The sequence below is a fragment of the Halichoerus grypus genome, chromosome 10 (assembly GCF_964656455.1).
Source record: "Halichoerus grypus chromosome 10, mHalGry1.hap1.1, whole genome shotgun sequence".
NCBI lineage: Eukaryota > Metazoa > Chordata > Mammalia > Carnivora > Phocidae > Halichoerus > Halichoerus grypus.
In genome coordinates, this window is record NC_135721.1 from 110,826,784 (window position 1) to 110,851,430 (window position 24,647).

The 24,647-nt window shown below is 49.9% G+C and overlaps 1 protein-coding gene across 2 annotated transcripts in view; it reads right to left on the reverse strand.

Annotated features, from left to right (window-relative positions):
* Positions 1-24,647, reverse strand: part of STK35 (serine/threonine kinase 35) — a 43,519-nt gene that overhangs the window by 13,522 nt on the left and 5,350 nt on the right. For both annotated transcript variants that reach the window (XR_004917695.2, XM_036093361.2), the window contains exon 3: positions 15,621-16,370. Coding sequence is in view for 1 of the 2 variants with exons in the window: in XM_036093361.2 (XP_035949254.1) it covers positions 15,658-16,370 (713 nt within the window). In the remaining variant the exon portion in view is untranslated. The remainder of the gene's footprint in view (positions 1-15,620; positions 16,371-24,647) is intronic.

Below are 24,647 nucleotides of genomic sequence, written 5' to 3' on the forward strand. Positions count from 1 at the left end.
GCAGCCTTGCCTAACACTGTTTGAAACCTTTTGATTTCTCAAAGCGAGCTGCCCCAAATGCTGGTATTCAAAAGCTCGCCAAATGCACAAAAGGAAGAATTGCTGGGGCGCCTGGCTGGCTCCGTCAGTGGGGCGTGTGACTCCTGTTCTCTGGGTTGTGAACTCGAGCCCCACGGTGGGTGTCGGGATTGCTTAAAAATAAAATCTTTCAAAAACAACCCCCGAAACAAAGGAAGAATTGCTGACAAGACCTCAGAGTCTGAGATCTGGAAGGCTCTCTGGTGACCAGCAATCCACAGGACTGCATCCCGAGTCATCCCACCAGGGTCTGAGGCCGTAGACCCATTTAAAGCCGGTCTCTCTGGCCTTGGGAGGTCATGTCTGGGGGCCCTCGGGGAGCTGGGAAGCACCTGCGCCGGGAAACAGGCACTGGCTGGCACTCCAGACAAACGAAGGGGGAACTTTTTGTCTGCAGAAACAGCCCCGGTAATTGGCAGTCGGCTACAGGGACCCCCTAACTAATTCCCTTCCTCAACTTATTAAGTGGGGATGAAGCGAAAGCTGCCAACTGCCTCAACTGGTCCCCGAAGAGACCGAGGTTCAGCTGTGGCTGCTGTGATTAGCAGACAAAGGGCTCCAGGGAGAGGCTAGGCTCCTGGGAGAACCCTCCTCCCCGGCCCTTTGCCAGGAGCATGCCTAAGGTGCCGTCACAGCTAAAGGGGAGCGGTTGCTCTTCCATATGGTGACCGGACAGTCTGTGGTTAGAAGAGGCAAGACTCAAACAAGGTCATGCCCAGAGCGGTCTGTGCAAAAGGGGACCATATGGACTTCGGTTACAGCAACCAGACCAAAGCCCGGTGTGCCCAGGGAACTCACGGGGGGGCATTGCCAAGAGGCTTGGAGCTCTCTTAGGGAAAAGCAGAGCACTGCAGATTGTTAGTGCAACGAATGACAGGCCTGTAAGGATTTGGCAAAAACAGACTGCACGAAGGCAACACACAGAGCTGCCCGTTCCTGAGCTCTCGCCGCGTGCGTGGAGTTGCACTGGGTACTTCCTATTTCTTGTGCATCTGGTCTTCACACCAGCCGATAGTGAACGTCAGTGTTAAATGAGCATCATTTAGCAGACAGGAAATGCGGACCCGGAGAAGTTAGGAGACTTGCCCAAGGTCACCCAGCTGGGCCGTGGGAGAGCTGCAATTTAAACCTAGATTTATCAACACGCCAGGTTCCGAAGCCAGTCTCTTACTGACACCAACAGGGAAATACAGGGCTCCCAATGGCCGTATCAGCTGCTGCCCTGTCTCCCTTCGCGTGCTCAGGAGGGCACCTGTGCCGTCTCGCACCTTCTGAAGGCCAGCCCTGTTGGGTGTCACATCTCCTCCCTCCTCCAGGGAGCTGACCGTTCTCTCCTCACCGTGACCTACTCATCTGCCAGAAAGAACAGCCTTGTACACCACCATCACCCGCCTCCACTTTTTCTTCCCCAGGGTGAAGGTCACCCTCCTTAGGCTGACATTCAAGGCTCTGGGCAACTTAGTGCCATTTCGCTCTCCCACTTCACCTCTGTGTGAGCCAACCCGAAGACCTGCTCTTGACACAAATTCTCAATGTTCTCACGCTGTGTCCCTTGCTTACAACACCCTTGCATGCCTTTTCTTCAAGGGCTATCTTAAGTCACAGGTCCTACTTGTTGCCGTTACTGACTTCTTCAACCAAAAGCCAACGTTCCCTGCACTGAGCTCCTGGGAGCACCAAGCACGGTGCCACTTACAGACCTATCCTCAGAAGCCAGTGGCAGAGGGCCCTGGAGCTAGCCCTTCCTGGCCATGTGGCCGGTGGGGCACATCACTTACTGTCTTTGGAGTGGGAAGGACATCCTACCCAGGACCCATGTGAGGATGTGACGAGGTAAGAAACAGAGGGGGAGAGTATGAAGTCTGCACATGGCATGTGCTCAGTAAGTCAGAAGCTAACCGAGAGGAAGTGACCCTGCCCCTTGCCCTCATGCCTTAGGATGATAAAGGCTCCAGGCTGCCCCAGGCCTGTTCTACACAGAAACAAATAAAGTGACTGTAAGCCCGCCAGCAAACTGCAAAAGCTCCCAGTAAGCACTCGTAAATGAGTATAAAACACGGACCTACTCTCCAGGGAAGGAGATGTGGTGAATAGGTAGGGCCAGCTTCTACCCCACGCCCCACATGTAGTTCAAACCAAGATGTCCGAGGACGGCTGAAGGACTGACCTTGAAGCCCCCTTCCACTAGCTTGATGTCAAGTTCAGGCCTTGGGGTAGCCCCTCAACTCTTGCACTTTAAGTGCCTGAAGGCAACTGACCACAGAGCTCTCCGCACCTCTCCCCGTTTTCTCCTTAACCCAAAATAGAAAGTATTTCCCAATTCACAAATTAAAGTGGCCCTCAAAGTCAATTTTATAGCCAGCAATCATGGCCTCGATATTATATAACCATGAAAAAAACCCGGAGAGGGAGACGCGGGCGCTAGAAAGCTGCTCTTTGGCAGAACCACCAGCCTGCCCATGTGACAGGACACTGCACAGGTTTTCAGCTCGGGAAAGCAAAAGTAAATACAAAAAACAACAAAACGCTATGTTCTTGGGACGTAATTACAGCAGAGTGCATATGCAAATGAAGACAGAGAAGAGCCAGACACACCAGTCACCTAATGAGAAGCTGATTACAAAGGAAAGAACAAAACACAGCAAGGCACAGTCATCAGATGAAGGCTGTGAAGGCAGCTCTGGGTCTAAGGCAGGCAGTTGGGGCTCATGAAGGTGTCCCAGGCTTAGTTCCAAATTTGGGATCCAGCGGCACCCCAAGAAGACCCAGATAATCACTTACCAAATACCCGTCTAAAGGAGAGAGGATGGGTTGATGGCCATACATCCAAGATACATCTGTGTACTTTCCACGCCCCCCCCACAAAGCCCCTCTACTGCAGGGTTCACAGTCTCGAAAATGGCTCTGCCCCCCAGCCCAGTGATTCATGGAGCCACTCTGCCTTCATCTCCCTCATTCCGTCCACCTGCAGTCCTCCAGCAATCTCCAAATGCACTTTAAATTCACTCTGCCCCATCCCATGTACCATCCGCCCTAACCTGGGGAACTCGACTTCCTAGCTGGGCCCCCAGGTCCATGCTTGCCCTCTCCAATCCCGGCAGCAGAGCCAGAGTGCTCCTGTAAACACGGAACCCGACGGGGGAAGCTGATCTGAGACTTATCACCATCCCCAACGCCGGGCACGTCAGGCTCCTGCTTCTTCCTTCCAGTCTCTCCCACCTCGCCCCTACCCATTCACTGCCCAGCTGCCTGGCAGACACCTCATCCTTCAGGTCTCAGGTTCAATGGCACCTCCTCCTCCAGCCTTGGGGAGGGTCCCCTATTTTCTGTTTCCTCCATCCATACAGGCATGAAATTTAGTTTGCTCTGAGGACCAATCTCTCAAACTGAGGTCAAAGGGCCCGGAGCATGGGGACCAGGTCTGAGCTGTCCCCGATGTACCGTAAGCACCTACCGGTTAGGCTACCAAAAAAATTAATGGGCCCCTCTGGCGTGTGTGTTTTCTTTATTGATGGGGGTGAGTGGGAAGCATCCTGAGACTACTTCACGCTCTGTCACCAGGGTGGCCAAGAACTAGTACGAAAAGACAACAGAACCCAAGAGCTATGGGGTCTAGCTTTACATCCATTTTCCATTGAATCCACATGAAAATCCTATGGGGTAAATGTTAGTAGCAACCCATTTTATAAATGAGGACTCCAAGGCTCAGAGAGATGCCTAAGGTTTAGCTGGACTGAGGTCAGGGATTATCTTTGTCTCCATGGCCCAAGCTGGACAAAGAGCAGGTGCTCAATACATGTCAGGGGGAATGAACAAGTGAAGATTTCTAGTCAGGATTCAAGCCATGTCCAAGACTCCACTTGGAGACCCAAGCCGGACCTGTGCATCCTGTTGCTTCCCCATTCCCTATGCCCAGCTGCCTCTCAAGTTCCCCTTTCTTGAAGGGTGAGCTCCCATCGTACAACAAGGACCTCACAGGGCCCTGTACTCCCCTGAGGGTACTCTGCTGGAGATCATCCCAAGATACTCATTGTTATTATGGCTCAGAAGTCTCTCTCCCAGGGCCAGGGAAGCCCATGGAGAAATTCAATTATTTTCTTTCTCTTCCCAGGAGCAGGTGGCTGCAGGACCTCACCTCATCCTAAGGACACATGCACTGAGGGGGAAACAAAGCAAGGATCAGGAATCCCGACTCCTGGAAACTCATCCACTGTGGAACCCACGAACATGACTGGGCTGAGGGAGCGGGGAGAGCGGGGCTGAGAGTGGTCCTTTAGGTGCCCTGGTTTTCTAGACAAAAAAACCACAGCCCACAGAGAAGTGACTTGCCCAAAGTCCCGATGATAGGTAATTATGGAAGGCAGAGACAGGATTAGGACCCAGCAGGCCCCTCTTCCTAGCTCTTAAGCCTGGATCTAAGCTTTTTGAGGCCCAAAGGTTAAGAGGTAAGGTATGTGGCTGTGTGTTTAATAGACGGTAACGTGGCAGAGTGTGCCTTTACCTTCTTTTGCCAGGGCAGCCCTCAACCCTGACCCTGAGTGTGCCTCAGTGTCACCCAGACGGCTTGCTGAATACCCTCCCCTGGTTTCCGACTCCGCAGGACTAAAGTGGGGCCAGAGATATGCATTCTGACAAGTTCCCAGGTGATGCTGCCAGTCTGGGGACCACACTCTGAGAAGGTCTGTCCCTGACACTGTGTGGGGGGATGGGAGCTAGCGAGGAGGAGCAGGGAGGAGTATGGTGATAGCTTGTCAACATCTTCAAGTTCACAGGATAGAATCTTGATCTATTAAGTAGGAAACTTCTTACTCGTGACATCCTCCGTTCCTCCCACTGATAGAAAGGAAGCAGTCTTTTGAACTCTGGTTCAACTTTGCCCAGGCCACATAATCAGGCTGCAGATCCTGAAGACTCACATCTGGGTCTGCCCATGGCACCACGAGCTTAGCCCCAACTCAGTGACACTCTATGAGTCGGTGGGAAGCCACAGTTCCAGAACAGCTGTCCCACAGCCACAGGACTCCAAACAAAACACTGCGATGGAGTGATGGGCCCTCCAGTGGCTCTTGGTGCTACACCTGCTTGGTGCCTCTGCCCTGAGCATCTGAGGGCAGGGCAGGGAGGGGTCACCTGGATCACATCGGCAGTGACATCTGGATTTCAGTTTAGGCAACTGGCCTAAACTCCCAAATAACTTCTTCTAGAAGGTAAGAGTCACTGTGTTGTTTGGGGTGTGGTCTACTCACACTCATTTCTGCTGCCCCATGCAAACCATTCATCAAATCCAAGTATGCAATCTGGTTACTAACAACAAATGAGTCTTTACTTGTGACTTCCAGTTTTCCTTATGTCTGTACAAGGGTGGGCTGGGCTGGTAAGGCCCATGCACTCTGCCAAGATCTGACGGCACTGTGCTTCCAAGCCCATGCTTCAGACATGTCCCAGACCAGAGCCTTCTGGAAGGAAAGACATGTCTTGGACATGTCTGAAAAAAGCAGAAAGGCAAAAAACAAAAGGGTGCTGTCCACGATATGTAAGGGTTTCCTTTTTCTAAATGGATGGAAGTAAATGCAGGATGAGTCAACTGGCTCCACCATCTCTGTGACTTTCCCATTGGAAGAGCTGACCAATGCTAAAATCCAACACCATATACCAAAGCCGACCTGCCTTCCATCATTGCTACGGTACCAGGCCTTGGATGACAAGGAGCCAAGGTTCCCCTCCATGAGATTACTGCCCAGGCCCCATACCCGGCTCCTTTTTCCAGCCTGGAAAAACCAGAAGCATTTTCATCTTCCTCACTATGCCCTGTGGTGTGGCTGGGTGGCTCGAATCCAGCTCCCCCCACCGAGTCCCTAGATATTGTTTTCTTTTACAAAGAAACAACACAGAAATCTGACCTGTATATGATGCAGGCTGAGTTATAGCTTTCCCCTGGCACCTCTAACTGAAAGTGAAATTCCTTTAAAGTTGGGAAATTCATTGCAGTATGTTATGGTATTGATTTATTTTAAACTTGGCTGGCAGTTTTAAGGCCTGCCATGCTTCTGCATCCTAGAGATGCGGGAGGAGGTCTCCATTTCCTTTGGTTCTGTAATACCACCGAGGACTCACTAGTGGCAACAAAAGGGGGGGCTGGGAGCTTGTATGCCGCTGCCCTAGTTTATCAAGACGGAATCCTGGGCTGTCTCCCCAGGTCCTGGGTCTAGAAGGCATCTCTGGTTCGGATTTCACGACTACAGTGGTACCCTCTCCCCTGGAGAGCTGGGTCCTGTACCCAACAAAGCCTCAGGGCGCGAAAGGCGAGTTTCTGGCGAGCCCTGAACTGTGACCTGCTATCACCTGGTTTACAAGGTGCCACTAAACCGACCTTCAAGAACCAGCCCAAGGTGCTCCTTCCTCCCGGAAGCTTTCCCTCCGCTCCCTCCAGGCTTCCTGTATCTCTCCTGGGCCACAGCTACTACAATTAAGTCTCCATGTCATCTCCCCGTTGCTGCACGGTAAACGACTAGAGGACAACACTGGGAGGGGGGGGTTCTAGCCTGTCAACACCACCTCCAGGCAAGTGCCTGCCATGTATCAGGAGGGCTCTTGCTCACCAAATGCGACTTGGCCCCAGCATCTTTCCACACAGGGCTGCGGGCAGCCACATCAGTGATGGGCACCAATGACGAAATCCCCCGCTTTAGTCAAGATTTCATAAATGAACTGGGAGATCTGTCAGGGAGAAACCTGGCCACTACTGCTATTTTGCTTTGGGTCCTCAGTCTCAAAGGCCCGTGCTATGTTCACTGGGAAGGGGCTTCTGCCAGGACCCCTGGCGGAGGGAACAGAGACAGCAGGCTGCCTTTGGGTCACATCGGAGCCCTTTCCTCAGCCCGGTGCCTGTCGGCACTCCCTCAGTGCCCGCGCTTTCCCGACGGCCATCACATGGAGCGGGCTTCTGGTCTCCCACCTTCCAACCTTTGGGTAACTTAGACTTCTGCCTGCTGTGGCCCGCCCCCGGTTATGTGGGAGCCTCACTAACCCAGCCTCGCCTCACCTGCCCACGTGTGAGGCTGTATCAGGGTGACCCAAGGGGAACCCGCACACAGGTGACCTCACTGGAGGAGCGGACGGTGGCCCCGCTCCGTTGTGCCTGTGCCCAGGTCAGTCGTCAGACTCAGAGATGCCCACGGGCAGCACCGTACACGAATACCTACGGGGCCACCTGTACGGTGCTCCTCGGAAGGGGAGTCCACCATCCGCCTGAAAATATGAACCCATCAAAAGCTGCTTTTAAAGAGGCTGCAGGAAGCAGAAGGGAAGAGTGAAATTTCCGGGCAGATACCTTGTTTTAAATCCCGGCTCTCAAAATTTAGTAAGGGGATTCTCCGCTTCCTCATCTGCAGCAGGCCGGCGGGTGGCAGTCATGCAGATGCTATGTGGTAACTGCACACGTGGTGCCAACTATTAAAAAGTGTGGAAAGTATTTCATTCAGAGCTGAAGAGAGAGGACAAAGCCTCTGCTCGGCACAAGTCAGGGGCCCCTCAAAGCAGGTTTTTACACCCAGGAGCTGTTATTGTTGGTAGAAGTGTTTGTGTCGGGGGGGGGGGGGGGGGGGAAGAGGAAATGGGACTTGGAAGGACCCCAACCATCAGGCAGCCTTGCTTACAGCTGCACGATTACAAAAGCGATTTTGCTTTGCCCAAAGGGATGCCGTCTGGGCTAGGAGGAGCCAAGGATGCCAGGGAATAGGAGAATGTGAACCACAACAGCCCTGGGGCAGGCCTGTCCCCTCACGGATGCTTTGATGTCCTGCAGAGCTTCAAGAGACAGACTGTCCCTGGGGGCCACCTGCCCCATTACATAACCCCAGCTCAGCTTCCTCCCGTGGGTACAGCCAGAGCTGTCAGGGGAGGGCAAAGGCAAGAGCAAAAGCCGGCCCCCAGGGAGATGCCTGGCCTTCTTGACCTGGGGGAGCCCCGAGAAAACACGAGGAGACAGACCAGGCCCCACGGTCTCCCTGGATGCTGGCACCTCCGGCCACCAGGTCCTCAGAGTGAAGACACAGCTTTAATTTCCCAGCGAGAAGAGAAGCAAACCTTCTGGATCCTCACGCACAACCCCTCCGCTCTTAGCCCTAAGGAGTGCTAGGGTGATGGGGAAGGCCAGGCTGAGACATCCATTTTATAGACAGGAATTCAAAAGAGGCTCAGAGACTGCAGATCTGCTTGCATCCAAGGATTGATAATCACCAGCTAAATACATTCCCCTCCCAAAGATCTTCCAACTTTAAATAAAACCCCCATCCCGTAAGGATCTAATCATCCGCTTCAGGGCAAGGACGGCATTTCCCTCCTTTCATCCTCTTTGGAAGGTTCAAGATTCCACCAGAGACTAACTGGGATGAGCCTCTGGGGTGTAGGAATCAAACCGACTCTGGTCCCTTCGGCGGTTAAGGCTTCATGGAGAAGGTGTCCTTGCTCATCCCCCCCCCCGTTGGGCTACCTAGCTGTTCAGCACGCTGTACTTTTCGGGTTACAAGAAACTCCCAACTAGAAGGCTACTAATGGCCATGCGCCTCGTGCTCACGTTACTCATCTCACACTCCACTCAGCGCGCAACTATTCGGTGAATTCGGTTATAAAAACACGTGATTTCTAGATGTTTCAATGAGGCATTACCCCATATCAGTGGACACCAGGGACTCATACCTGGGTTCAAATCTACGCTTTGCTCCTTATCAGCTGTGACCTTTGGGAAGTTGAAATAATGGTCAAAAAGCACGTGGCCCCAGGGATGCAGTGATTATCAACATCTTTGGCCATCTTCAGCACTGTCGCTCTCCTTCAAAACCTAACCCCTCAGCCCCCTCCCCCACACAAGGCGAGGCTCCAGGTGGGGGGTCTCACCCCAGAAGCTCAGTTTAGTGTGGCCACCTCCCACAGGGTCCTGAGTGAAGGGCATGTGTTATGTGCTCCTGGATTTGTTCACGTCTGTCCTCATGGCTGGACAAGGAAGTCACACTCAACCGAGAGGGGACCTGAATACCTACCTATTTGTCCCAGGCTCCCAACTTCTCACGGAAGACCCATTTCTAGTTTACCCTCCGGGGATTGTTTTGAAAACTTTGCTGTTTAAAATGAACCACATTAAGAATTTCTTTTCCATTTTTTAGTTTCCAGTATCACTTTTAACTCGACACCTATAATGTGACACAATTGGGGTATAATTCTGCCAAAAAGTAAAGAAGTGTTCTGAATTGGTTTCTACAGCTTCAATGTGAGCCAACATGCTGTTGCCTGTTAGATGAGCTGAAGCTTGTGAATCCCCAGGAGACTAACAGGGGTCCAACTAGTGGGTTGGGGACCTCCACCTCAAATCTCATAAAAACAAGAAGAATCTGAAGCCCAGGTCAAGGGGTCAACTCAGGTCCTCTAGCATATGAGCCCAGAGCCACATCTTTGGACCTCACGCCAAGAATAAATATATCCTTTATTACCTCAACAATAGGCTGGATTTTTTTTTCCTCTGATGTTAGGCAGCTACCAAGATCACATATGGAACAAAGAATATTTTCTACGACCCTTCAGGCCACACCAACATCTAGATTTCCTTCAGCTGGCCTGAGCTGCCTGCTCCAAATAAATGTCATTCAAGGACCCTGACTATCAAAGGCCCTAGTAACCGAGGCTCGTCTATGAGACAGCAAACTTGGCCATGAACGCAGACTCCCTCATCTTACAACACCCTCCCTGGCAACGGAGGTGGGCGGTGGCACCTAGAACAGCAGTTTAGCTTACCCACTTTGGGTAAGGTCTGTGGCTGGCTGGGAAACACTGGGAATTATTAAACATCTTTTAAAAATGACCAATAAGGGAGAGATAGAATCCGCCATTGAGTAATCTTTAAAAATAGGTAAGTTTTCTGGAACAAGCAATTGGCCACAGTTGCCTGGAGTCCAGCTTTGTTTAAAAAAAAAAAAAAGCTATCTGGTAAATCCTCTGAAGCAAGGCTACTAAAGACCACTGTCTTCAAAGACAAAGAGAGGACAATACTTTCACCTCAAGCCAAAGTGTGTATCTAAAATTTAGCGTTTCGGGGCACCTGGGTGGCTCAGTCGTTAAGCGTCTGCCTTTGGCTCAGGTCATGATCCCAGGGTCCTGGGATCGAGCCCTACATCGGGCTCCCTGCTCCGTGGGAAGCCTGCTTCTCCCTCTCCCACTCCCCCTGCTTGTGTTCCTCTCTTGCTGTGTCACTCTCTGTCAAATAAATAAATAAAATCTTAAAAAATAAATAAAATAAAATAAAATTTAGCGTTTCATTTAGCAGGTCATATAGGGCACTTTTATAACCTCCTGTGATTCCAACAACCTCAATAAGATAAACAGGATCTACCTCCGTTTAATGGATGATAAAACCCAGAGAGGTAATATAACTTGCCTGAGGTCACTACTAACTTGCCAGTAAGCCCCAAACATGGAACCACTCAGTCCTGGACAGCTCAGTAGGCAACACTCCTTCCAGAGGAATCCCATGTTTCCCACCCAAAGTGCATTTGTTCACTGTTGCAAAAAAACTAAAACCAGTGAGCCCTGATTTGAACACTACTCTGAAATCTACAATCTCAGATTAACGGAGACCTTTCTGCATCATGCCAAGCTAGGCACAGAGTGTTGCCTATATGCAGCTGGAATCTGAGCCACAATAACAGGTCTAATGGGAACGCTGACAAGGAGTAAGGACACACAAGTTCTGTCCCTTCATTCGGGACCTTGAGTAACTCCTTTCTAGATCTCCAGCTGTCCCCTACTTCAGCAGCTCCCCTTCACAGAAAATTCCTCAGGAAGAGTCATCTATACCACTGGTTCTCGGAAGTGTAGTCTAGAGTGCGGGACTCCATGAAGCCAACCCTGTTCGTAGTAACACTAAGACATGTTTGCCTTTCTCACATCCTCTCTTAGGTGTACAATGGAGTTTTCCAGAGGTCACATGCTGAGTGACATGGCACCAGGTTAAAATCAGAAGCAAATAAGAGAACCCAGCTATTAAGGCAGATAGTAAAAAGATTTGCAAGAATATAAAACAATACCACTCTACTCACTAAATTTTTGTTTGAAAAGAACATTTAAAACATTTCTCGGTTTTAATTTTTTTTTTTTTTTAGATTTTATTTGTTTATTTGACAGAGAGAGACACAGCGAGATGAGGGAACACAAGCAGGGGGAGTGGGAGAGAGAGAAGCAGGCTTCCCGCGGAGCGGGGAGCCTGATGCGGGGCTCGATCCCAGGACCCTGGGATCATGACCTGAGCCGAAGGCAGACGCTTAACGACTGAGCCACCCAGGCGCCCCTCTCGGTTTTAATTTTTAATATTACCAGTATCCATAGATATAACCCCAAACAAAAGCTTTTTAGAGTCCTCAATTTCGCAAGTGTAACTGGGCTTTTAAACCAAAAACCTGGAGAATCACTGGTCAACTCTCACTGCCTCAATTTTCTTCCCTTTCATTCCCTCTCAAACCTGCTGTGGTTTGAGGGGTTCTCTTCATTACGTGCCACCAAAATTGCTCGTGAGTGTCAATGACTTTGGCTAAAGCCAAAGGTCAATCCTCAGTCCCCATCTCCCTCAACCCACCAGCACATGGGCCACGGCCAATTACTTCCTCCTCACCGTGTCTTCACCTGCTTCCAGGACACCATATCCCAGGTCTCCTATCTCGCTGGCTCCTTTCCTTCTCCCCAACCTCACTGTGGGATGGCCCAGAGCCCAGTCATTCTTTGAACTCTCTATCCCTACTCTGGTGCCTTGGCCATCTCTAAATTTCTATCTCTAGACCAGATCTCTCCCCTGAACTCCAGACTCCCAACTACCCACTCCACCTCTGTACTTGGATTTTAAATAGGCATTGCAAACTTACACACGGCAGCAAAGCCTAACCTTCTCCAGCCCAACCTGTTCCTCTCCATGTCCCTCCCGTCTCACTTGGTGGCAACTCTATCCTTCCAAGGGCTTCCAAGGCCAAAACCTCCAAGCCCTCTTTGATTCCTTTGTCATACCTTACATTCAATCCAGCAGGAAATGGTTGGCTGACTTCAAAATTCACCCCAAATCTACTATCCCCTCCCGGGCTCCATTGTTCAAAGCCACCATTCTCTCTCACCTGGCTTGTCACAGTAGCCTCCCATCTTTTCCCCTCCCTTGTTCCCCTAGAGTTTACTTTTATCACAGCAGCCACAACGATCCTTTCAAAAGATCAGCTATCCCACAGCTGAACGAACACGCATTCAGGACTTTCCATCCTACCCAGGCCCAAACTCCCAAATCCTTACAATGGCCTACAGGCCTACTCTAATTAACTCCTAGTTACCTTTCTTGCTTCTTTTCTTACTACACTCCCCTCCCAGCTCTCTATCCAGCTTTCAAGCCTTTATACTGGCTGTTCCCTCTGTCTGGGATGCTCTTTTTCCAGAAATCCTCATGACTCACTCAACTCCTAGCCTTTACTCAAAAGGTCACTGTCTCAAGAGACCCACCCTGATCTCTTCCATTTAAAAGTACACCTCCACCCTCCACCTCCCAGCATTCTGATCTCCCTTGTCCTGCTCTAAGGCCCCCGGAGCACTTGGCATTTTCAAACATACTATGTTTATTGTCTATCTCCCCACCAGGATGTAAGTGCCACAACTGCAAAAATTGTTGTCTATTTTATCCGCTAAAATATCTTGTATAACTAAAATAATCCCTGGCAAATAGTGTGTCAATATGTTGACTACGTGAAATTAGCTTCTCTATCTATAAAACTTAAGTGGGGAGCAGGGGTAGTTTGGACAATAGCTCTTTCCAACTCAAGCCTCTGATTCCTTACCCAGCCAGACACAGTTCATTGACACAGCAAATGATTTGAAGCTTTTGGCACTACAAGGGTCAGCTCCTGGTTACACAGACCTGGGCCCAGGCCCACAGATCTAAATGCCGGGCCGGGACAGGCTAGGCTCAAATAGGCACCAGCTGACCAAGTATTGCTGTCACCAGCCGTCAGAGCCCGGGACACTCAGCAGGGCTATGTGCCTCATCTTCTCTTATGGCAACGTCACCTATTTCTCCTACCTGGAGGAATCACCCTTCTTTTAGCTAGAACTTTGCCCTGCAAACCAGGACAAATCCCAACGGTGGCTGTCCAAATGGAGACCTGATCTCAATTAGTTTTGACAACCCCACAATCCTAACCCAAATTCAGGTCTCTCCCAATGACAACCTTCATCCTACCCCAGGACAAAACTTGAATTCTAAGAGGTTTTTTTTTTTTAAGATTTATTTTAGAGAGACAGCGCGCGCGCACGTTTATGGGGTGGGGGGGAGGGAGGGGCAGAGGGAGAGAATCTCAGGCAGACTCCACGATGAGCGGATCTCCCAGAGATCACAAACTGAGCTGAAACCAAGAGTCAGGTGCTTAACCGACTGTGCCACTCAGGTGTCCCTCTAAGAGGTTTTTTAAAAGTGGAAGCGATAAGTTGGAAATGAGAAGTGGTGGCATGAAATATGACTAAAACGTGGTCTAGCCAACCCTTTCTGGGCTCTAACACGGCACTACCCCAAACCGAGCTCTGGAGAACACTCTCACTCAGTGGGCATCAGGGCAAACTGGCCTGCCATCTGCCAAAGTGCTCAATGTTTCTGGGAAGGAAGAATTAAACCTAGTGGCTCGCTCCCGAAGTAAGTTCACTGAGAACATTACAGATGTGACCAGGCTCCGCTCAGCACTCACTGACAGCAAACAGCACTCCGAGGGCGATGGGGGGAAAGGAAGGGACCAAGAACCCACCCAGGCGACGGACGGCTCTGTGCCCAGGGTGACCCCTGGGATTAGCACCACCCCTCATCACCTCATCTCAAGGCTTCAGCAAATATAAGAATAGCTTATTTCCAGCTTGCCAGATTAAGAAAAAAGGTAGGATGGGGGGAGGGTCATGAGGAAAATACACCTGCACTTAAATTAGAAGGACAGTGGATAAATGACCTAACCCCTTGCAGGGTGGCAAAGGGAAAACCAATTGCTACTACCCACCTGGCATATATGGGAGGAGTCAATGTTCTTGTCCCTTCTCACAAAGCTAGGCTGCCTTACTTGAAAACAAGTCAAATCTGACCAATACACCAGCCAGCCTTTGTATCTATTGCCATCAATCTCTCCCAATGTATTGCTTTCTTCTGCTTCCACATCTGGCCGGCTGTCTTGCCAACTGCCTGCCTTGATGATGATCCAGGCACTCCTCCATCCTCAGTGCTACTTAATTTCCGGTTCAACAACATCGCCTTACTAGCACTGGGAATAAAACCATTGGTCCAGCTGGTCTCTCAGGCTCCAGTTCAACTCCATTCGCATGTACCGGAAGTCCTTAACGCTGCACCCTTCTGCTCTGGTATGCATGTGGCTCCCAAATGCCTCCTAAGGTCAAATTCCAGGGTCCCCATTTCACCTTATTTCTGATCTTATGTCCCTTGCTCACACCCCAGACTCTCTGGTCCATCTCAATGACCACTGCCCTGCCCGGTACACACTTTTGGATTTTCCACCTCAGCTCTGCCTAACTCTCCTGACAGGTCACTGTCTGATTACCAAAGGTCTGCTTTCTTCACTACCCCAAACTGGCGGAGGCGCTCAAGTGTGCTAGGCTCCCTCCAGCTTCAGGTCCTTTGCAGAGGTTACTCCTTTTACCTGGAATGCTCCCAATTCCCTACTCCTGCCTCAGGGCACCATCACCTAAAAGGCTAATTTCCCTTAATATCATTTCTCCTTTGTCGTAAAGCACCTATGACAAATAACGATCAATGTTTCTCTCCCCGACTAATTCAACTAAGCTGCAGAATTCATGAGGATGGGGGAGCCATTTTCTGAATTTGCTCACCGCTGTTACCCCAGAGCCTAGCACAATACTTGACAAATGGAAGCCCACAATCAATCTCTTAAATAAGCAAAGACTTCCATATAAGAATATTCACTCACACATTATTTACACTATCTAAAATGAAGGAAACCCATCAGATATCTAAAATAGGAAAATTGTACATATAATGGGACATCAATTATTGAAAACCGAACTTCCCAAGTATCACATGGGGAGATGCTCAGATGAGTATTCAAAGAGCAGGAAACAAAACTGTACCTAAATATAGCACGGTCTCAACTGTGCAGAATTGGACATGTGAATAGGAAGGATACAATTATGGATAATGTTTATTCTCTGAAAAAAATTGTCCGTTATCTCTTTTGCACATTTTCTCCAGTAAGCATTTATTAATTGACGAGAAAAAGTATTTCTAAAACACATGAGACTCTGCTCAAATGCGATGTTCCCTCAGAGAACTTTCCTAGACTTTTCAGCTCTCACTCCCCCAAAGCTCTCCTCCTCAAGACTCAGGCGGGTCCTCTCACAATAAGCACTCGGTTGTCTTCAACCCTCCATCGCCCCCCCAGCTCCATGGGGCCCACTGTAGGGCCCGAGATGAAGAATCCAGTCCGGGAAGTGTGCATGCAGAACAAAAAGAGTACACTCACCTAGTTTAAAAACACTCAAGATGCTTTGCCCTGAATTTTAAGCAGCACATGTGACCTGGTCCATTCTGGTTTCAAGTTCAAAGGCATCAGGCCGGTCCTGTGGGTTAGCAGCTAACATATCTTTCAAGAGCTGCTTGATCCCCTCAGACATGGAAGTCCTGCGTTTCTGGGGGATATGCAACTCCATCTTTGGGTTTTCTAGCAGCGCCTCACCAACAGGGACGATTTCGGTCCCCTGTTTGATATAGGTCCCCAGGAGCTCCTTCTTGGTCTCAGAGTCAATAAAAGTGATTCTTTCTATCATTGCCCAGATGATAATGCCCAGGGCAAAGATGTCGGCCTTGGCTGTGTAGTGTCCCTCCCAGACTTCGGGGGCCATGTAGAAGTCTGAGCCGCAGGCTGAGGACAGCCAGTACTTATTCACATTCACATTTTTGTTGTCTTGATGGCCCTCTTTTCCTCGGGGGGCTAACCCCGCACAGACCTTGCTTAGTCCAAAGTCTGCCACCTTGAGGATGGGGGTGCCAGACCGCTCGGTGATGAGGATGTTGTCTGGCTTTAGGTCCCTGTGCACGATGTGGTTTTTGTGCAGGAAGGCAATGGCGCTTGTGAGCTGTAGCATGAAGCTTTTGTTGGTGGCTGGGTCCGGCCTCCGGGACAGGACGTACTGATTCAGGTCTCCACCTTCACAGAACTCCATGACAAACCAGAGATAGCAGGGCTCCTCGGCATAACCCAGGATCCTTTCTCCTAAATCGAAGGAAGACCGGAAAGAGCTTGAGTGCCACGGACACATCCACACCACTCTCAGACGACACGCATGCAGCACAGCGGACTTACGATGGGACAGTGGTGACCAGGCTCCCATCCGAGAGGACCAGCAAACCCCGCACGGAGCCAACACTGCACGAAGCAGGCCCAGCTCTACTCACATGGGATGAATCAAGGGCTAACAAGCTAAGAAATGACACAGGCTGCGGACACTGGGGTCAAGCACCTGGCTTTGGAATTACCCGCTGCCTGCTGACCGGTTCAATGAATAACCAGGAGGCAACTGCACTTAGTTCACCTTTCCAAGTCTCTGCTTCTGCCGCCACACCTGTACACAGCCACACGTCACTCACTCACAGAATACCTACACTGGCCTCTGACCTTCAAGCTGGTATTCACCCCCCCCCCCCCCGGGGGTAGGACGGAAATAGCCCCATCTTAAAAGATGAAGAACCTGAGGCTCCCAGAGACTTAAGAGCCCAGGGACTCCAATCCATGTGACTGGGAAGCCACTGTGTTTCATTCCAGCGCCTCCGGACCAGCAGCATCACACCCCCCATGGCTCGCAGGGCTGCTGATGAGACAAGGTCAAGGGTGCAAGAAGGCCGTAAAAATGTCTGTTAATCCTTATCAGGCAAAGGACCTCTCCTCCTCGCTCTCCTAACTTGCAGGACTCTTGTGGATGCGCCTAGAACACAGCACTACAGTTTCATTCGAGAGGCATATTCCAGTGTTTGCTGCTCGCCCACCGTATCTGCCTAGCACAAGTTAGGTCTGTAACAGGCCCCTCTCTCTACAAAGCTTAGTTTCAAGGAGATAACAGGTAAGTATGTAAGACAGCAAGCATCTTAAGTATCTGCATCGAGGTCAACTTTTACAACGAGCAGTGACGGGTGGGTAGGAGTTGCCAGATCTGGGAGTCAGAAGGCGCAGGACCTGGGTTCCACCTACAGGACAGGCAGTAGATCAGTGGGGAGAAGCAAGAAGAGAATTCTAGGCTGAGAGATGGGATGGATAATGGACATGGGAGAGGTGTAAACAGGAAGAAAGTCTGGTGGGAACAGGAGTCCAAAGCAGACACAGAAGTTAGAATCAAGTCGTGTTGGCTTGACTCTCCAGCTCTGCCTTTCAAGAAGTCTTTCCTTTTGTTGAACCAATAGAAACTCCAGGAGAGCTGGTGACTGGCATCTCCAAACAAATCCCAATGTTCTTTATAAAGCAATTAATGGCACACGGAGTCCTTCTGTGGAAGTTATCTGAGGACTATAACTGCCCCCAAAGTCTAAATAGGCAGAAGTCTTATCTTGCTGATGAAAAGGCGGGGCCTGCCGTGGGTGGTCATATGGATCATTCAAGACTGAGCGTGAAGACCAGTCCTCTCATCCCTAGTACGGGGTCTCCATTCCACCAGGAAAATAAGAGCTACATCTCTTTACATAGCCTCTGCCAAAGCTGAGTCTACAGAAGCCACTGTTTTGGGAGTTCTAGGTTGAGGCAGGATGAAGAGAGATGGACAAGGCAAAAGCTCTGGGTTTTTGACCATGATCAGACAGACCTCACTTCCCCTGTAATTATATAATTTGTTTGTTTATATTACTCACAATCAAAGCAACACAGGTAGAACCCGTTTAGGGCAGATGGGGCGTTTTCTTTTTAAAATTAGCTCTTTCCCATCTCATAATCCTCTTTCTAGGTCACTGGCTCTGGTGGGCTGAGGCTCTTTATCTAAAAACACTGCGAAATGATGCGGTGATCTAAAGCCCAAATCCATCCCGACGCCAGAGTAAAGACCCGTAAAAACGAGGGCAGGAAAAGGTCTGCTGGTGGTACAGCCAGAAAGGAAGTGTTTAAAAAGCCATCAAATTCCTTCTGCAAGGGCTACCATCAGAAAACAGTGCAACTTTTTCACTGAAACAGTGGGGAAATAAAGGGTGGGGAATAGTGATTACTTTATATACAAAGCTGGTAACCAGGGCAACTAAAGTAAAAAGAAAACAAGTCTGCAAAACAGACTACATTGTAAGTCCAGGTTATGAGGACCCAAGGAAAGAAAAGAAGGGTAAACAAGTGCCCTGGGGGCGGGCGGGGGGGGGGGGGGTTATGGGCCAGGGACTGAAAAGCTCGCTCCAGTGGGGGGGAATGAGCTGAGCTCCGGACATGCTACAGGCAGGGGCTGTCTGTTGAGAGCAAAGTGCCGGACAGGAAGAAGCGGGCTCCGAACCCGACCCGGCATCAGGGAGCATGTCAGAATGGAAAGCCAGGGAAGGCGGCACTTGTCCCAGAGGCAAGAACCACTTCCCTGCACGGGCCAGGGCCGTGGGCTCATTTCATCAGAAACCGCAGCATGGGTTTTCACGCAGGAATCCCCTGCTGCCCACTCACAAACAGGAGAGGCATGCGACAATTCCAGTCCTTTCCTTCTGGCAGACTGCCCACCTGGGCCCCTGCCTACCTCACGGTAGGACGGAGGGCACGTGGCACCTGATGCGTTTCTGCTGAGAAGCCAGCCAGGGTGAAGTCACAGGAAGGGTCCAGGTGAGAAGGTGCCGAGTCTGGGGTTAGATCACAACTCTGTGCCCTGGCTAACTGGGTAGGCTCCTAGCTCGAAGGGAAACATGGGGGAGACAGAAACGACGGGAAGGACCTTGGGCAAAGGATGGCCGAAGCTCTGTGAGCCTCTGCTGCCCCCACCACATTCACAGGGACACCGACACCACGTAGTCCTGGGAGTTAAGTCACAGACAAGAAACAGATTCTGCAGGGCCTCAGATACTTTGGGGAAAGGACATCCCGACCATCAATAACCTCTCCACTGGGCCTCCGTCAAGTCCGAGGAAGCCACCGATCCCAATAAGCCCAGTGCTGTAGGTCACAGAGTGAAGCGCTAGGAAACAGGACGTTGAAATCAGAAAATGAAAGTGGATGATTTTATCCTATTGCTCAGGCCGTAAATAGCTAAGCCCATGTTCTAGGCAGACCAGGCGGTTTTGAGGTGCTCCCTCCCTAGAAAGCCTTCTCTCTCCCCACACTTCTGCTGGTGCATCTGAATGTGTACCTTCACCCCCTGCCCAAACGCCAACCTACTTGATGCCCGCCTGACCTCCCCGGTGACTTCCCTCTTCTGACTGGCCACAGCTCTTGTCTTCTAATTTACCACGGTGACTGCACACTGGGGAAGGGAAAGTGCTCAAACTTTCAGGGATCACCAAACCATGGTCCTGCAAGGACACGGATTCCTGCAGACACATCCCTGGGGTCCACCGGTCAGTAGGGGCTCATGAAGGTCAGGTGGTCCCAGGGAGCATCAGTATCCATCCATCTCACAGCCGGCCCGGCAGTTGCCCAGCCATGGCTACCCGCAGTTTCAGGACGGAGACCCAGAATACACACGCACCAACTAGAGCAGAATCCCCACATGAAGCTTACAATGTTTTGAGTGGATAGAAACAAAATTAAATTTTATAATTCCCTTGTTTGGTACAGCCTGACAGTTCTGTAAGGTGAGAAGAGTCAAAGATTTAGCTTCCCAGAGCGAGAGAGAGATGGAGTGTTCCCTGGAAGTGTTAAGGATTTCAGGTAAATTCACCTAAGAGGCCACTGGGTTCCAGGCACTATGTAAAGGCTCACTATGTGAGCCGTCTCTGCTCTCTGGACGTGCTTTTACAGGTTGGCAAACTAAAAGGAAGGTTAAGTAACTGGCCCAAGATCACGGCCATGGCTGGTTGGGTAAGACCTGGGCCTCCGCTGCCAAGTCCTTCCACCAACACGATGCTGTCACCCGGGTCCCAGGGGGCTAGGAAATGCACTGTGATTAAAGAGACAGGCCCACCTTCAGGACAGTTTGATTACCTTCCCTTCAAGTCCAACAGCCTGGAGACCACAGATTATACTCTATTTCAAAACATTCCATGCCACAGTTCACAGGGAGACAGAGAAAATGGGGGAAAAAAACAAGTCAAGCAGGTGTCTCCCAACAAAACGTGGCCTGCTTTGTTCAGAAACTTGAGGCCCGCAGGCTTGGCAGAAGGATGAGTCGGTGTGAGCTTTGGGACAGAAGGCACCTCCTAGAAAGGGATACAACATAGCCAGGGGTTCATGAGCCTATTCCCAAGCTGCCTCCAGAAGCTGGGATTTCCTAACTCTAGTCAATCCCATTTAAACACTTCCTGGGCACACGCTGCTTGTGAGACACCAGAGAGGAGATCAGCAGTCATCTCTGCCCTCGTTCAGGTTTCTGGTCATTAGAAGCAGAATGACAGCCCACAGGGATGAGAACAAGGAACAGGGTGCAATTCCGCACAAGGAGTGGGCAAGGTGGTTAGGAGAGAGGCAGGCTGAAGATCACTCAGGGGTGGCCCTTGGGCAGTGTCTCCCAGGATGGAGAGTGAGCACACCACACACGGGGTGTGAGCTCTCAGCTCGGGACCCAAGTCATCTGGGGTCAGCACATAAGAGATGTAGCAGGAGATGTGCAGAAAGGAGGCTGAAGGTGAAGCCGCTGGAGTTGGGTCCTAAGAAACGGGGTCTGGCAGACTGAAGGATTTGAGCTTAAGCTCTAAGAAATGGGAACTAAAAGTTCTTGACATGTTTTAGAACGATATCCTGCTTACAGAGTCTTAAGTCACCAAGTTTAAGACCTACCATTTAAGTAAGACTGCTTAGAACTGCTAATAGGCTGCTAAGAACACTACCGCACACAGCTGCTTACACTGGGTTCTGATCACCAAGATGCGGCCACATGCAAGAGCAGGTCTCAGAATCCCTCCTACAAGTTCCCTCTGCAGGCATGAGGAGTTAGAGATGGAAGACAGCCCGGCAGCTGAGAGATTCATCAGGAGTTTTGGAAACCCCAAGAAGTGAGGACTGGCAAGGGAGAGATGGGGGGGCAGGGGGAGATCTTGAATCAATAGAACTTAGTAACATCACATGTCCTCTGTGACAGGAAGGAAGCATGGAGAGAGTACTCTAGCCAATCCTCTCTTCTTACTCCAAACCCCTATCTACTGAGAACATAATTACATCCCCTTTTACAGGGGAGGAAACAAAGGCTCAAGAATAATTACTTGCCTGTGGTCTCACAGCTAGTAAGAGATGGGCCCAGGCTCTACAGTCTGGATTCCTAACCATGAGCCTACAGCCTAGATGTTCTACGGCCCACCGCTGACACAGATTCTTTGTTAAGTTCATGGACATATGCCCCCAAGGAGTTTCATGTTCACCAAGTCCCTCGTGTTGATAGTCCAATCATACGAACTGCAGGTTCATTTTTCAGTAGAGCACTAATTAGGATTTTGACTTAAATGTACCAAGTTCAGCAGTATGTATCACAAGTCTTAAAATTGCTCAATCCATTGGACATAAAAAAACTCACTCGAGGAATTTATTCTAAGAAGAGTACCAAAAACACAAAAACCAGAAACGAACGAGACCCCTATCACCGACAGCAACAAAAAGGGCACAGCAAGCCCCCGAAGCACCCAGAACGGGTATTCTACACAACAAAGTAAAAGTGAAGGATCGAAAAGAACGGTCCAAGAAGAGTTAGTGGTTAATTACAGTATTGCCACTTGGCTGAATGCTTTAAAGGGCCATGTTATACTTCTAATTTACTTAAATAAAAAGTCAAAAGAGGAGGTCACATAACAGGTCAGAAGCAAGTTTAACGTGAAATGGAAAAAAAAGTAGAATATAAAATTATAATTTTAAGAAAAAGGGTTAGGAAAAAAAAAACCTAGAAAAATGAACTCTGAATTCATTATGACTACAGCCAGCCCTGTTTTTGATCAGTTAAAAGCTATATGTTAATATATATATTTTAAAGAAGTGGCTCAGCTGACAATCAGTCCTGAGAAGCTGAAGACAAGGACCCTTCCCAAGACAAGCTCTTCTTCCAAAGAAAGATGAGCACACAGACCAAGCCCTGGTCCCCGTCTCAATGACCTTGGGCTGTGTCCTGTCACTATAAAGAGGCTGGGTCCAGTATCAACACACAGGGTGTGTTCAAAGTACTTCATGAGATTAGTCAAATGTCACTGTGCACTAGACAATCAACCCCTTAGGGTGGCTGTCAAGACAAGATACAGTGTCCTACAGAGGCCAAGAGGCCAAGAACCTGCAGGCCTAACAGAAAAGACAGGACAAGGGCTGCGGAGCCTGCCAGGCCCAGGGCTGGCACCCCCACTGTTCACTTCCATGGCTATGTGACCCTGGGCGAAGGTCCTAAGACCCTATGAATCTGTTTCATTATCCATAAATTGGGAGACATCTACCTGACCGGGCTACTGTAAGGCCTAACTGTGATACAGGAAGCATTTTGCATGGTACCTGGACACCGGAGCATACAACTACTGGGTGTTAATTATGTTCATATGTCTGGACACCAGGGGCAGCCCTTGGGCAGTCATAAGGCAGCAGCAGGTCAAGCACACGGAAACTGGAAGGAGCTTCTGTGTACATCTGGAGCCTGACCCTTCACTGGTGGTACTGGACAAGTTACTTGACCTCGATGGATCTGGATTTTCTCCTGTATAAGACCAGGTTACGAAAACACCCAACTTCAAATGGGGGATTAAATGAGCACAAACATGAAAATACTGAGCCTAGCTATTAGGAATGGAACATTACAGGGGTCTTGTTAAAATGCAGACTCTGCCAGCCAAGCAGAGAGTGGGAAGTAACCCCTGGCGGCCCTGGCCCATTTTCCTCTCCACATGCGAGGGCCTTCCCACTTAATCTAGGCCTTACCTCTTGCCAGGATTCCTTCTGTTTACCCTTTTACAACTCATCCTTCCCTCCCCTCAACTTAGTCCACATTCCTGGCAACCGTTCCCTTAGAGCACCTCTCAGAGGCTGCGGTGAAGTAACATCTGTGTTCTGTCCGTCTCCTCCATGAGCCTGCGCACTGCGGGAGGAAACCAAGTCTCTGCACTCCTCTCGATCCGCCTCACACATAGCAGGGGCTCAATAATTGGGTGAAATGAAACAAGAGGAGAACTGTGAGCTGGAGGCTTAAAAAAAAAAAAAAAGAAGACACAGGGAAAGTTCTAGTAGTAGGCATGTAGAATGTGTATGTTAAAGACAACGAGGTAAGGATCCAAAATTTTGGGGTCACTAAGGACCCCACCCAAAGGCCAAATCGGAGTTGAGAGTGAACTGATGTTTTATAGCAAGCTAAGCAATTCTTGGAAATTTACACTATAAAAAGCCTATCCTGTGCAACCCAATTAGCCAAAATTCTCATTTAAGCCAAGGGTTGTTCCTGTCTCCTGAGGCTGATATCTAAAATCCCCAGTGCACACAGAAGGCAGGCAGGCAGCAATAAGAGAGAAGTCTGCATGGTTGTCTCAAGACACTGAAGGGCAGACCAGAAAGGAGGAACAGGGTCCCTGGCAGCTGAGACACAGGGGAGGCACCCGCAGACTGGCAGTGCCAAACACTGATTAGCACCTAATTACAAAATAAACAGTGGCCATTAGTTTCTGAGTAAAATGTGATTATGCCCATTTAACAACCAAGAAAAACAGAAGAACCCGGAATTTAAGCCACCTGTCCCAAGAGTGCAACACAGCAGTTAGGAAGCGCGGACTGAAGCCCGAAATGCCTGTGTTTGGACCTCAGCTTGGCTATCTGCTTAGCTGTTCTACATGGGGCAATTTCACTAACCTGGGTCCCCTCACCTGTAAAATAGGGGTAATTATAGCACCGACTTCAAAAGGGGGTTGCGAGGATTGAATCGGTTAATGGGTATAAAGTCTAGAACAGCACCTGGCCCATAGCAATCAGTAAGCTGCAGCTCTTACTAATGGTGACAGTGGAACCCAAACCTTCGGACTCCCAGTCAATGCTAGCACTGTTTATTGTGTCCCGTTAATTTCCAAGGCCATTAATGACACCTTTGATCATGTCCAAGTAGCCGATCATCACCCCCCAGCTCTCCGCTTTTCTGAGGCCCAAGGCATAGTAGAGAATTCAGAGTTGCTTTCTAGGGGTCTAGGCGGGGGTGGGCCAGCTCTGAGCGTCAGGTTTTCCTACAGACTGGGGTGGGTGTGTGTGTGTGCAGGCTGATAGCCAGTCCACTGCTAAGACCCCAGTTTCCCTCCCCACACTAACTCCTGCCTTACTTTCTAGGCTACCCACCTCTCGGGACCTTGAATTGTGGTCATCTGGGCCTGTGTCTTCTGCATGCCTCATGGAGGAAACTTTGCCATAGCCTCTCCCGCAGTGCCTGGCTCACAGTCATCACTGGGCACAAATGCA